We start from the raw sequence: 15,052 nt of genomic DNA, 5'->3' as shown, positions 1-15,052 counted from the left end.
TCCAGGCAATTATAAATGCATGCTCAGGCTATAACAATAATGATTAGAATTATTGGTTATCAGTTAATTATTATTAATTGATAAATTGTTTGGTCCATAAAATGTCAGAAAATCGTGAAAAATGTTGATCGCTGTGTATTTATAAAATATATTGTAGCCATGTTGCAGTTGTTGTTGTGGTGTTGCATGTGGTTCTCCCCCCTCACCACGTGTCTGCTCTCCTTGGGTGCAGCTCGTTAGATGGCTCCCCGACAGGACCAGATATTCCCTCTCTTGCAAAATAATTAAGAATGTCTCCTGTTGAAGTGTTTGTGTTTCTCCAGTCCTCTGTTTCCATCACTCTGTCAGCCACTTTGGTTTTGCTCCTGGTTGTCTACCTCTGGTCCAAAGGTTACAGCTTTCCAAAACAGCGAAAGGAGCCTCCTGGTCCCAGGCCACTGCCCCTGCTTGGTAACGTACTGCAGCTGGATCTCAACAGGCCACATTACACCTTTTGTGAGGTAAGTCTACCTATAATCCAGTTTCATTTGTATTGCGAGAGGGCGTTGTGCGTATTATTTGGTGATTGTGAGTTGTAAAAAATAATTGAATAAATTGTTTTATTCTTTAACTTTGAATCATTTTAGCTTTCCAAGAAATATGGATCTGTGTACACAGTCTATTTTGGACTCAAGAAAGTAGTGGTCCTGGCGGGATACAAGACAGTTAAAGAACCCCTGGTCCACCATGCAGAGGAGTTTGGTGGTAGAAGAATATATCCTATCTTCAGAGACCTTAATCAAGGACACGGTAAAGCATTTACAAAATTTAAACAGTTGTTTTATCAGTTAAGGCCTGGGGGAATCTAATCCAGCAGCGGGATTCATCCTCAACCCATCACCTAACCAACTATGTGCTGTCAGCTGGTTCTGGGGAACAGGAATTCCTTGTGAAGGACAGACTAATACATTATTAATAGATGTGTAGGGTATCACAAAGAGTTGCATTGCAGGTTGAGAAGTTGAACCACACTTGCAAACTCTGTCCTAGATGCAATGGCACAAATACTCGGTGTTGTATGCCCAGCATGCTGACAGAACAGGTAAAAAAAGTAACACAATGAGTATTCCAGAACATCAATGTGTTGAAAATCGCATGATTATTTATCAATTTAAAGCGGAGAAAATGTACTTTATTCTCAACTGGCATGCATTCCAGCATTCAAGTTTTCTCCAACATCAGCGATGCAGTTCATTATATCACTTATTTTATTCACTGGCTTTACTGCTGAGTTCTGCTTCAGAAGCGTTGTCCTGTTTAGGATTTAACTCTCAGACAGGTTTAGCAGTTAAAATAAAGGAAGTCATGTTGGAATTGTCCACTTCGATTCAGCTTCTGTTACGCTCTCTGACTCACAATAGATGTAAACCCAGGAGCATGACAAAAAAACAATCAGGTACGTCCACAAGGTTTATTCCAAAAAACAGGCAGCGATCAAAGCCAGGAGATCAGTCAGAGAAGGCAAACTTATCCGGCAGTAAACAGGCAGAGAATCAGGGTCCAGGGAATCAGGCAGAGTTTAAAATTGAAGGGACAGGAAACAGGTATGTGGCAGACTCGGGGGCGTGGTCGAGCGGGTTCCGGGAAGCCCCTTGGGGAGCCTCCCAAGGGGCTTACCTGGCCCCAGTGTGCTTTCCTGAAGGGGACTTTCCCCTCAAACAGTCTGTGCGTCACTCTGTGCGTCGTGTTCGAACAGGTAGAGAGGATTGATGGGGCGCCAGTGCGCCAAGGCGTCACGCTCACGCAACCGTACTTTTCAATGATTAGGGACAGATTATATCGGGTGAGCCGTGACACCCAATCAGGAGAGGAGCTCACCCAGTTGTTGGTACCAAAAATCCGCCAAGAAATGCTTTTACAGGCGGCTCACAGCAACCAAATGGCGGGTCACCTTGGACAGGAAAAACGCTGCAGAGGATGATGATAGGCTTTTACTGGCCGGGCATCTGGGCTGACATGTGCAAGTGGTGCGCTGCCTATCCAGAGTGTCAGCTGGTTAACCCACCGGCCACGAGCGAGGTGTCAAAATTCGACGCGTACCCAATGCCCTGGGTCCACGAGCTACTTGACCCTTTGTTTTTTCATTTTTTTTTATGACATTGGATCTAACCAAGGGCTACTGGCAGATTCCCTTGTCTCCAGAGTCCAGGGAACAATCTGCTTTCTCCACTCATCAGGGGTTGTACCAATTCGTTACGCTTCCGTTTGTGTTGTTCGGGGCCCCAGCCACCTTTAAGAGACTCATGGACCGGGTTCTGCGGCCGCATATGACATGCTGCCGCCTACTTAGACGATGTAATCATTCAAATCGATATCTGGGGGCGGCACATACAGAAGGTGAGGGCAGTACTTGAGTCCCTGAGGTGGGCGGGGCTTACAGCCAACCCTAAGAAGTGTGCGGTTGGGTCGAAGAAGGTACAGTATCTGGGGTACAACTTGGATGGGGGCTGGTGCCACCCCAAGTAGATAAGGCCGCGGCGATAACGGCCAGCACGAGACCCAAGTCGAAAAGGGAGGTAAAGAGGGTCTTGGGGCTTGCCAGTTACTACGGGAGATTCATCTGACTTCTCGTAGGTGACCACCCCTCTAACCGATTTAACTTGAAAGTGCGTCAGAACTGGTCCAGTGGATGGAGCGGTGTCAGCGAGCGTTTGAGAGGATTAAGATGGCCCTCTGTGGGGCGGCAGTATTGCGTACACCTGACTTTACTCTCCCTTTTTGTCTCCAGACGGATGCGTCGGACAGAGGGCTAGGGGCAGTGTTGTCCCAGCAGGTGGAGGGGGTCGACCACCCGGTCCTTTACATAAGCAGGAAACATGCGGACCGGGAGACCAAATATAGCACAGTGGAGTGCCTAGCCAGCAAGTGGGCAGGTGAAACCCTCCGCTATAACCTACTGGGTCGCCCTTTCACACTCTGTTCAGACAACACCCCGCTGCAGTTGTTCAACCGCATGAAGGACCCCCATGCGCAAGTCACCCATTGGTACCTGACTCTTCAGCCCTTTAAGTTCAAGGTGATCCATAGGCCGCAAAGGGTGGTAGTGGTGCAAATGGTGGTAGACAACTTGTCGGTCGGATGGCTCCCCAGCCTGAGTCGGGCGCTGGGGTATATGGCAGACTCAGGGCTGTGGTCGAGTGGACTCTGGGAGGGAAGGGGAAGTCAGCGTGGTAGACTGACACTCCCCGCCTGAGTGCCTGGCCAATTGAATGACTGGCCAGTCACAGCAGCTGGGAAGATTTCTTATATGTCTGTTATGTCTTTCAGTGAGGGGGATGGCAGGGGCCATGCAGAAGCGCTCTAAGGGAGTCCCGGTCAAAGCCTGGTCCTGCTCGCGGACCGTCGTCATTTTCGGAACTGCAGGGTCGTGCATTGTGGCGAGGGCCAGGATTCTGCCTCGCCTGCTCCATCCTGTTCAGGTGCCAGTTATGGAGGTGTGTTCTGGCCCTTGGCCAAGTAATGAGAAAGAGGAGGCAGGTGTAGGCAAAAAAGCACCGGCTGGTGTGTATTTATTTACAGTTTTTGAAATAAAAGGGACTTGTGGCCCAAATGGAAAACTTAAAGGCTCGCAGGAAAACGGAAATAATACGATCGTTCAGCGCTTAGATGTGCTCCTGCCGTGTCCGGCAAGTTAGATAGAGCGCTTGTCTTGCCCGGGCCGCATCATGTCCTGCAAGCAGGCAGTCCTTCACTGCGGGGACAACAAACCCTAAATTACTTGCCGGTCCTGGATCGGACATATCCGCGGAGTCCCTCCGTTGATTTGCCTGATCCGCAGCAGCTGATCGGCCGGGACGGGAGCCTCCACCGCGTCTGCAGCGGGGGCTTGACACGCTCCCCTTGGCCCACCACAAAGGTATTGATGTTGTGAGAAACGAACAGTAGAGAAGTGAGTGCGTATTTTGTTGTAAGATTATAACAGAAACAGCATGTGGAATCAGAACTGTGATTGGGCCATAAGTCCCAAGCGGTGCAGAGACTGTGATAGCGGCTGACACAGCAGCCACAGACTCCATACATGGAGGGAGGCTGTGCTCCACAATCAAGCCTCTGTGAGTAGGATGCCACCGACCTTTGTCAGCAAAACCAGGGCTTAATTTGTGGCAGAGCTGTGGCTCGAGCTGAGTTCACACTGTACTCAGAAGGCTTCAATCCTATTATTATTTGTTATAATTTATCAAATCTTTTTAAATTCTTATTGTTATTATTATATTTATTATTATCAATAATATTATCTACCGTTACTTGTAACTACTGTGTCTATTCCCCGAATAGTGCTCACGATCGTTTCCTTTACACCTATTCCCCAAATACGATTTTATTTAAACCTTGTCAAGGCTATCTCCTAGCCACGAAACCTCAGTCTCTTAGTATCCCAGATACCTCAAGAAGTTTTGTGTTCTCACCTTTTAACATAGGTACTTTGGTTTTGGGATTGCATATTAAAGAGTCCAGGCCGTCATCTCGCTGTTTGGGCACCTTCGTCCCACTCCCGCTCTCTTCGATTACGTCGCAGGGGGTAGGGCTCTAGCGGTCCTGGACCCCAGCCATGCACGATTTACCTTCAGCAGGGACTGGAATAGAAAAATAAAGTTTACCATCCCATCCTCATCACCAAGAATTGTCATGGAAATTCCACAGCACGCTTCTGAATTTTTTCTAGTGTACCCAAGTGTTTTCAGATGGTTGCAGCCAATGGAAACACAGTACACGCAAAGAGGTGCAGCAAGGTTTTTTTAGCGACGCTGAGACCCTACAATACCTATATACTGTACAGTATATAGGTATTGTCGCAGTATATATATGTAGCAGCTGGGTCGATCCGCCCCTGCTCCCTCCGAGAAGGCCTTGGCGGTGAGGGTATAGTGGGAACGTTGTGAGAACTGAGAGATAACAGAAGGTTGTTTTCTGGACACAATCTCATGTCATGTTGACATACAGTTTACCTCAGTGCACAGGGCTCAGTACATTTCCATCCACAGTAAGTTAAAGTGGAAATCCATCAATTTTGGGTCGAGCAGGAATACAATAGGAGGGCAAATTTTATTGGTGATGGCAATATGGCTGGCTATTTTAAGGCAATATCTATAAATCACCATGACAGAACATTTCTTGGATCTACCCACATTAAGTCAAGATGAGCATGATAAACTTAGAAATTACAATTGAGGAAGTTTCTGAGACCATAACATCTCTGAACTGTTGTAAAAACCGCTGGACCGGACGGGCTTGGTAACCAAATATATAAAAAGTTTAATAATCTACTCTCCCCATATTTGCAAAAAATGTACAGCCGGGCACATGAAGGCCACATCTAACCCCCACATTAAAAGAGGCAGTCATCGCCCTAATAAACGGGAAGGACATGGAGGACATTGGATCCTAACGGCTGATTGCGCTTTTAAATTTAGACCAAGAAATTCTGGCCAAGACCCAGGTGAGTAGGCTTGTCTCCCGGGACTAAAGCGCCTTACAACGCTCCGGACCACCCCTCCTTCTAACGGGTTTGATTTTCATCCTGCAAGGCATTGCAACTAAACAGAATTCTAAAGATACTCAGGCTAGTAGTCGAGAAGATTGATCCAGCTGCTGTCTATGCCATGAAGCCTCCCCCATTTGAGCTTCTGCGATATCCCCTAAGTGACCTACAATAGGATACAACTCAAAAGCCACTTCAGGTAACGACAGCTCTTCTCGAATCAAGTGCAAGTTGATGTGGCTCCTGAGGATTTATTTATACCACAAGGAAACGTTTTTAATATGGAAAGCTAGACTAACCATATACATCCTACCATGCACAGTTTCTTAACTTTTTACAGTGAGCAAGGAGGATTATCAAAACTTCACGGTGACTGTGTTCTTTCCATAATAGATAAAGCTCTTACTTTAAATGCAGGAATAATGTTTATTTAGTATGAGCATTACAGTGGGGCAATCAATCAATATCATAGTTTGGTTAGAATAAGAATAAAAATATGAAGAAACAAAAAATAAAAAGTAAAATATTTATTAAAACTTAAGTTAAATAATGAAATGATGAAACCCATTCATTACCGATTCAATCTAATTTAGCGAGAACAGAGCGGTCCTGGTCCAATTACATTTGAGGTTCCATCCGCTCTGTTTGGCAGCGTTTTCATAAATAGCCTGATTCTTCATCCACTGAAAAAAGGTCTCAGCCCCGGCTCCGAACGTAAAAAAATAAAAAATACCTACTTCTTTACCCTACTTGTCTGATTCAATGTAAATTAGAGCGGAAATAGATGCACTGATCAGGAGCTCTCGCTTCCTCTTACATCTCCCATGACTGTATTCCCAGAAAGACCTGTTTCCCCATCCAGGGAACAGAGTGTCACCAAATTAATTCTGTAACCTAACAGCCTCTGGGCTGGGGGCTTCGATCCAATTCTCCAGAGATGAGTTTGGCTTGACATGATCCCTTCCTGGATGTTATTGCGTCCATCTTCGCACCCGAATGACCAATGACTGCAGCAGGTCAGCTGCTTTTATATGGCTCTGTCCGTGGCTCCTCCCTTGGATCTCCCTCCCATCAGTAATTCATACCTCTCCACCTATCAAGATGTCAGCCCTCAGGGGCATTTATGGGCATAGGAAATTACTCAGAGAATGCTCCATTTTCTCTCTCTCTGAAATCCTAAAATGGCCAACAATGTTACAGACATTAAAAGTTCACAATCTTACTTTGTTCACTCTTTCCCCCCAAATCGGTCAACACAATACCGTTGACTGTTTCTATCACTCCAACCATGAAATCACATTTCTAACCATCAGATTATCTAGTATGTACATCATAGCCATTAAACCATCATCTTCTAACTTCCAATGCTCCATTATTTTATTTTCTCCCCGGGAAGGCTTTATCCGTGGTGTTATCTGCCGCGGTGTCCTTGACGTGCTTCTCTTTCCTTCAGCCTTCAGTTCTCTTCTCCGGACTTCAGAACACAATACATTTCTACGATGAATACAACTTCTCGTATAATTATAATTGTAATCTTTAGTCACTATCTTTTATCATGCATTCTTATATGCTTAAATCCCTAACATGAATCACTTGTTATCTAATCATTGCATTTCAAATTATGGAAAATTATAGAGTATTAGATAGAAGAACACTACTGAAATACATCATACTTTAGTATGTTTACTCATCTAGCGTTGGCCACAGTAATTCAGAGTCGAAGAGGCTCGGTTGAGGACAATCTCCTCCCTGCTCTGAACTCTTTTGGCTGGTTTCAGGTTGCATTCTCTCGCTTCTCTTTCTTTACCTCAAGCCCATTCAGCTGTATCATTTTTTCCTCTCTAAGCTGGCGCTTATCACATAGAGACTGCGGCGTATGGTGTGTCAGGGTGGTGGGTGTGTGTTAGCTGATGTCGTTTGAGATGTCCTAATTGACCAAATCTCTTCCCACACTGTTCACATGGGTAAGGTTTCTCTCCTGTATGTGTAAGTTGATGTTGTTTGCGATGTCCTATTTGACTGAAGGTCCTCCCACACCGGTCACAGGGGTAAGGTTTCTCTCCTGTGTGAAAGCGTTGATGTTTCTTGAGATTACCACGGTCAATAAAGCTCTTCCCACACTGTTTACAGGAGTAAGGTTTCTCTCCTGTGTGTGTACGCTGATGGACCTTGAGAGTTCCTAAATGACTAAATCGCTTCCCACACTGCTCACAGGGGTATGGTTTCTCTCCTGTGTGTGTACGCTGATGTTGTTTGAGAGCCCTTAATCGACTGAATCTCCTCTCACACTGTTCACAGTGGTAAGATTTCTCTCTTGTGTGTGCAAGCTGATGTTGTTTGAGATATCCTAAATGACTGAATCTCTTCCCACACTGTTCACAGGGGTAACGTTTCTCTCCTGTGTGGCTGCGTTGATGTATCTTCAGGTGACTTGGTGCAGTAAAATTCTCCCCACACTGTTCACAATTGTATAGTTTCTGGGGAATGAAAGACTTCCCACAGTGTTTACAAGTGTGAATTTGTTGTGAGTCTTTCTGTTTCCGGGTGGTTCCGGAGGTTCCTATCAGATGACATTCCGCCGAGGGGAGAAGGCTCTCTGCTCTGATCGTTTCAATTCCCAGCTGTTGGACGCTAAGAAAACTGTTTCCACTCTTAATGTGGTGATCAGAGATCTGAGATGTGAAGGAGGACAGACACTCGGGACAGGAGAATTCCTTAGTAGGAGCCAACTGGGTTTTCTCTGCTGGAAGAAGAGAGGGGGAGAAAGATAAGAGTGGATTAAAAAACAAGACAGAGAGGACGCTAAGAATTTAGGACATTGAGTTAAAAAAGTGTCAAGTCGTAAAGCAGTGAAGTGACAGCACCATCTACAGCTTCAGAAGCAGAAGTGAAGTCATTTTATTTTACTACATAATTTCCTTAACGTGATCAGGAAAATATAGACCTGGCCATCAAGGTTCCACTGTGATTTTCCCCAAAGTAGCAGCAAGTAGATCCCACTATCAGTAATAGTATTGTTATGTTCATCGATGAAGCGATTAATCATTTAATTCTTTTACAGTTATAACCAATAAAAGGTAAATCTTTGGACTAATAAGTTAGACATGCATTTTATATGATACTACTTGCATGACATCTTAGAAGTAAGGGATCATGTGGAGTCAGCTATTGCACAGCTACTTACTAAATAAAATACATTGAGACGGAATATTGATTTTTTTCAAATATTCCTATCCCCTTCTGCAGAACTCCCAGAAAAATAGTCCACAACAACTCTAAGTCTGTAATAAATGAGATTTGAGTATTCTCTATTTCCCCTATGACGAAGACATATCATCCATCTTTGTCTATTATAGTTTTGTATGGATGGAAAGATAGCTTTTAATTTATTAAAATAGCCACTCTTCTTCCTGCAGGACTACGTGATGAGCAGAAGACGTATGTGGAGAACATCATTTCTAACTTGTGTTATTTTTTAGCAAGGTGTGTTTCCTGCAGAAAGGGAATTTCTGCTTTATCTTTCTTAAACTTCTTAAACTGCTGTGCTGTCCACTTTCTCTTTATAGGGTCATCTCATCCATTTATATCAATATTTAATTTCATTCATTTTCTGATTTCACCAGATCCCCAATTTTCCCAACGTTCCTTAATATTTTAAAGTCTGAGGTTTTATTTTCTTCATATTGTACCTTGCTGTCCAGCTCCTTGAATTTATGTTTTCCTTGAGGGTTTGTGTGTGTAAGTTTTACGTAAACAAGACATACATTTGGCAAACACAGTAATTTCCCAAAGGAGGAGCCCTGTCTATTAGTGGTGTGACGGAATGTTCACGGTACGTTGCACTGTGTTGCTGCTACTTTACCACGTGGTGAATGAGCTGCTGTTAGTTGACGCTATGCGCCTGCTTGTCCACCATATTGGAGCGGTCACGATCTGCTAGTAAACAAATACAATGTGTATTGAGAGATTCAGACTTCTCTACAAAATTGACTGTAACTCACTTAATTATAAACCGATTTTCAGGAAATGTAGTTTGTTATAAATGTAATACATTGAACATGATACTGGATATATTTTATATATCTATATTTTATATAATATATTATTTATTAATAATATTTATATTAATATTTAATTGAAAGATTGGACATCTTGGATGTTGTTCTTATTTAAGACCATGGGCGAAAGTTCCTAACTTTCAGTGTTTTACAGAATAAATGGAAAGCAAAGTTATAATTGTCTAAATTTTTTATTTTTTTGGATCCCAAAAATGATCCGATACCTGACTCCAAACTGTAACATGATCTGTACCATGAGTTTTGTGATCCGTTGCACCCCTACTGTCAAAATAACCAACTCTTTTCTCCTGATGTTCAGACTTTCCGCAGGCTGCCTTGTTGTACACTGTGAAACTCTCTCTGAATTACCACCCCAATTTGGAGACGTCATCAACTGTCTGGTCTAAACGTTCAACTGCCACGTTAGGTTTTTCAGCAATATTAGCTCCGTCTTCATTTCATTTCATCTAATCTTTTCTTTTTTTTCTGCTCTTGATTCAGAGAAATCGTTTCTCAATTCGGCCAGCTGCGTGGCGATGGGGGCGGGCACGGCCTGCGTAGTATCCATTGTTTGTTCACTTTGATCTGCGTCTCTGTTTCTGGCTACTCAACAGTTTGTGCTCCCCAGACGTTAGATGCATTCCTCATATATTTTTAAGTTTGATTAACGACTACTCGGTTTTGATTCCCAGTCTCCTATATTTTAATAATTTATGGGAGTTGACCGTGAGAGAAGTTTAAGCAGCCATGCTGTCTGGCTTACGCCGGGAGTCCTAAAGTTTTGTCTTTTCTGCTCTGCTCTCACCATTCATCCACAGTTCCCTCCCTTAGCCGTGCAGCCTACAATAGTGAGTTTCAGAAATGCATGATGGGAACTGTAGTTCCTGTGCACATTGCAATATTCCTCGAGAATCCATTACTTTTTAAAATGGTCCCTATTTTCAAAATTTAAACATCATTTGATAAAAGTAAAATCTGCTCCTGTTACAATTCAGACTAGCTGAAGTGTATGAACCCAGATACCATGAGATTTCTTTTATAGCAGAAAGCAGAGTTAATCTCTTTCTTTACCACAAGGCTTTAATAAACACTGAATGATTTGGCCAAATAAAAAATGTCAATAAAGTTCAGTAGTATTGTGAATATCTGGAGTGCTCATTTAATTTGCTTATTTTTATTCAATCGGGAATCAACAATTGATGAAGTTATTACATGCTGACATTCATCTGGTCAACAGCTTGGTAGGAGAAAATCTAAAAACTGACCTGACTGAGGTTGTCTGGTCTCCTTCCAATCTTCATCACTGTCTTCAGTCTCAGTTTCAGAAGAGTGTGAAGAGAGGAGCTGCTCAGCACCAACTGGTTCTAAAGCAGCAGCCGGGTCTGAGCTACTGGCTGCTTCTGACACTCCCCAGTCCTCTCCATCAGCTTCTGTTTCCATCTGTTCAGTTGAGGTGCTGGCTACAGGTTCTGCCTCTCTCTTCATCTCAGTTTGGTTTTGATGAAGCTGGGACCACTGAGCACACTCTACATCATGTTCCCTCTTCACGGGGAACTCCTCCTCTTCCTCTTTAATATGTGGGGGCTCTGGCTCCTCCTGGCCAAGATTGGGGCTCCACTTCTGCTGCTCAGGGGGAAGCTCCTCTTCACAGGCAGAGAGCTGCTGGAGCTCTGGAGGCAACATTGAAATACATACACAGAAAGATGTGAAACCCTCAAGATTGGTGCATTCCACTATATACACTTTGCACTGAGTTTTGTAACACTCGAATCTGATCAAAATGTCAAATAATTCTCATTCGAATCCAATAACAGTTGACAATTATATGAAACGTAATTTTAATAATAAATTAAATAATGTCACACACCCGTCTTCACTCAAAATCATCATTTCAATGTGAGATTCAAGACAGCTGACTGTTTATTACATGTTGGAAAAGGTAGAAAAGGTACAGCCTGTGCAAATAACACCGAAGTTGCCATTTTATTTCTGGTAAATAAAAAAGGTCATAATCTGATTGGCCGTCTGAAACCTGCAGTCATGAAAAGGCTGCAACTTGCACTGTTTCATACAAGATAATATTTAGCAATTGCTTGATATAACTGTACATATGTCAGGGCTCCAGATGAACTGCTTCTCCCTACTGAAAAATGTAGGAGCACCAGCACAAGGTCAAGGAGCGCCACTGAAATCAACATTCAACACAACACATTCATATGTTTTCCATCTTAACTCTATTACTCATAAATGGTTTGGTCATTAATAGACAATTTACAGAAATAACAATTTTCTGTTTCATTTTAAAGGAAAAAGTCACAAATTTAAGTCGTGCTTCAACAGAAAAAATAATAGATAATAATAATAAATTATTTTTCTTTTTAGATCTGTGCTATTTTAGAGATTTTTTTTATGAACTAAACCCATTCGTCCTTGATTACTTTTCATATACTTTTCACATGATTCATGTTAATAAATAACTGACAGTTTGTATGAACTGGACGTGATCAGTAGTGAAAACTGATGACCCGCCTCTTTTACAGTGGAGGAAATAATTATTTGATCCCTCACTGATTTTGTAAGTTTGCCCACTCACATAGGTTTATTATAACAGTGAGAGACAGAATATCAAAAAGAAAATACAGAAAATCACATTAAATAAAAGATGTAAATTATTTTGCATTTCATTGAGTGAAATAAGTATTTGATCCACTATCAAAACATGACTTAGTACTTAGTGGAGAAACCCTTGTTGGCAAGTACAGAGGTCAGACGTTTCTTGTAGTTGATGACCAGGTTTGCACACATCTCACAAGGAAAGGTGGACCACTCCTCTTTGCAGATCCCCTCCAAATCTTTAAAGTTTCGAGGCTGTTGCTTGGCAACTCCAAGCATAGGATTAAGGTCCGGAGACTGGCCAGGCCACTCCATGACTTTAATATGCTTCTTCTTGAGCCACTCCTTTGTTGCCTTGGCTGTATGTTTTGGGTCATTGTCGTGCTGGAAGGGCCATCAACGACCCATTTTTAGTGTCCTGGCTGAGAGAAGGAGGTTGTCACCCAGGATTTCACGGTACATGGCCCCATCCATCTTTCCCCCGATGCGGTGAAGTCGACCTGTCCCCTGAGCACATAAACACCCCCAAAGCATAATGCTTCCACCTCCATGCTTGACGGTGGGGATGGTGTTCTTGGGGTCGTAGTCAGAATTCCTCTTCCTCCAAACACTGCGAGTCGCATTGATACCAAAGTGCTCGATTTTGGTCTCATCTGACCACATCACCTTCTCCCAAGCATTCTCTGAATCATTCAGGTGTTCATTGGCAAACTTCAAACAGGCCTGTACATGTCCCTTCTTGAGCAGGGGGACCTTACAGGTGCTGCAGGATTTTAATCCATTACGGCGTAGTGTGTTACCAATGGTTTTCTTGGTGACTGTGGTCCCAGCTGCCTTGAGATCATTAACAAGCCCCCCCTGTGTAGTTCTGGGCTGATCCCTCACCTTTGTCATGATCATTGATACCCCACCAGGTGAGATCTTGCGTGGAGCCCCAGACCGAGGGAGATTGACGGTCATTTTGTGTTTCTTCCATTTTCGAATAATCATGCCAACCGTTGTCTCCTTTTCACCCAGCTTCTTGCCAATGGTCTTGTAGCCCATTCTGGCCTTGTGCAGGTCTACAATCTTGTCCCTGATGTCCTTAGACAGCTCTTTGGTCTTGCCCATGATGGAGAGGTTGGAGTCTGATTGATTGATTCTGTGGACAGGGGTCTTTTATACAGGTAACAAGTTGAGACAGGTGTCTTTTATACAGGTAACGAGTGGAGATTAGGAGTACTTTCTTAAAGGGAGAGGACTAATCTGTGGGAGCCAGAATTCTTTATGGTTGGTAGGGGATCAAATACTTATGTCACTCAATGAAATGCAAAATAATTTATATCTTTTTTTATGTGATTTTCTGGATTTTCTTTTTGATATTCTGTCTCACACTGTTATAATAAACCTACCAAAAATTATCACTAAAATTATAGACCGTTCATTTCTTTGTCAGTGGGCAAACTTGAAAAATTAGTGAGGGATCAAATAATTATTTCCCCCACTGTATCTGATTGGCTAAATGACCATAATGTGACTTCGACGAGCGCCAGTGCTGATCGGCTCAGGTGGCACGGGAGATGAAAGTGGCGGCGCGTCATACAGAAGAATAAGAGATTGCAAGCGGCTCGAAACCATAATGTTTAGTGAAGGCACGTTTGGCAGATATTTCACCAGGCAGCTTGGGCATGGCACTGAAATCTGCGTCGCGATCGGCTCCAGTAGATTCAGATCATATAGGAACCAGTACCATAGTGGTACCGGGAAGCTGTACAATGAAATAAGATTATTTACGCATTTTAAAAAGTAAAAAAAAAAAAAGGTGAAAATCAGTATGTGATTGATGTATTTGTCAATGTTGATATTGTGGACACTCAGATAGCGTCAGCTCTCCATCTCTCTCTCTCGAGCTCTCTCCCTCACTGACACACACCAATTCTCGATCCCTCCTAGTGTTTCACATGATATATCTTGATTAAAAATATATATATATATTGCATATAGTTGCAAGTCACTCTTTTGCTCCTAGTTATAAAGATTTGGAGCACTGTCTCCAAAAATGGTTGCAATATGTGACAAAATGGTCACAGTCTGGAGCCCAGAAATCATACCATTTCATACATAAATCGAGAATGTCCACCATGCTTTCGGAGCACGGGGAGTGTACAATGCATCGAGGAAATACTTTGTTTATATAGCTCCATATGTATTTTTACTCACCATGTGATAGATATGATATAAGCCTTTTAAGATATATTAGAAGGGCCCAGACCTGTTCTGCTCAGCTGGACTCCGGGTCTCAGGATGAAAGCCAGCCCTCTGTACAGCCTCCGGGTCTCCTGCACCGAGCGCCTCCGTCTGCTCTCGCAGTTCACCACAGACCGTTCAAACTCTCTGAAAATGTCTCCTCCTGCCGCTATCACCTTGTCGCTCAGCACGTCTCTCACTTCCTCTCCCACCTTCACCTTGTCACACAGGAACAGAAGCTCTCCCACCAGCGCAGATATTCGCTCTCGTACGGAAAAGGTGAACAGTTGGAGCTGCTCAGCCATTGTTGTTGTTGTCGTGGAGCTTCTGGTCACGTGTCTGTGTTGGAGGCAGCAGGAAAGTGAGCGGTGTGATCTACTTCGGGGTCAACAAGCGCTGATGAGAGCTTCTCGTTGTTCTAGAATGAGAAGAAAATGTAAATGTTTATTTTATATTTCATTTATGTTCATTGTCTTGAACTTAATTGAAGGATGGTATTTTATTTTAGATCCATGTTAATCATACATTAATGTGCCTATCTAATGAGGTGATCAATTCATATTAGTAAATGTTTATTTCTTTAATCTGACCCAATTTGCTTGTTTAGTTTCGTGTAGTGAACACTGACAGGCTGCGG

General features: G+C 43.1%; 1 protein-coding gene across 1 annotated transcript in view; it reads right to left on the bottom strand.

Annotated features, from left to right (window-relative positions):
- The window catches only part of LOC307230752 (uncharacterized protein), a gene marked incomplete at its 3' end in the record, with an annotated part of 55,185 nt that extends 40,442 nt beyond the window's left edge, over positions 1–14,743 (bottom strand). Inside the window, exons 1-2 of the mRNA XM_080001189.1 lie at positions 14,441–14,743; positions 11,100–11,246 (exon numbers count right to left, since the gene is read on the bottom strand). Of these exons, the coding sequence (XP_079857315.1) occupies positions 11,100–11,246; positions 14,441–14,720 (427 nt within the window). The 5' untranslated portion in view covers positions 14,721–14,743. The remainder of the gene's footprint in view (positions 1–11,099; positions 11,247–14,440) is intronic.
- Between the last annotated feature and the right edge of the window lie 309 nt (positions 14,744–15,052).

Source organism: Zeus faber (assembly GCF_960531495.2).
Source record: "Zeus faber genome assembly, chromosome: 5".
NCBI lineage: Eukaryota > Metazoa > Chordata > Actinopteri > Zeiformes > Zeidae > Zeus > Zeus faber.
This window is presented reverse-complemented; position numbering and strand designations above follow the sequence as displayed.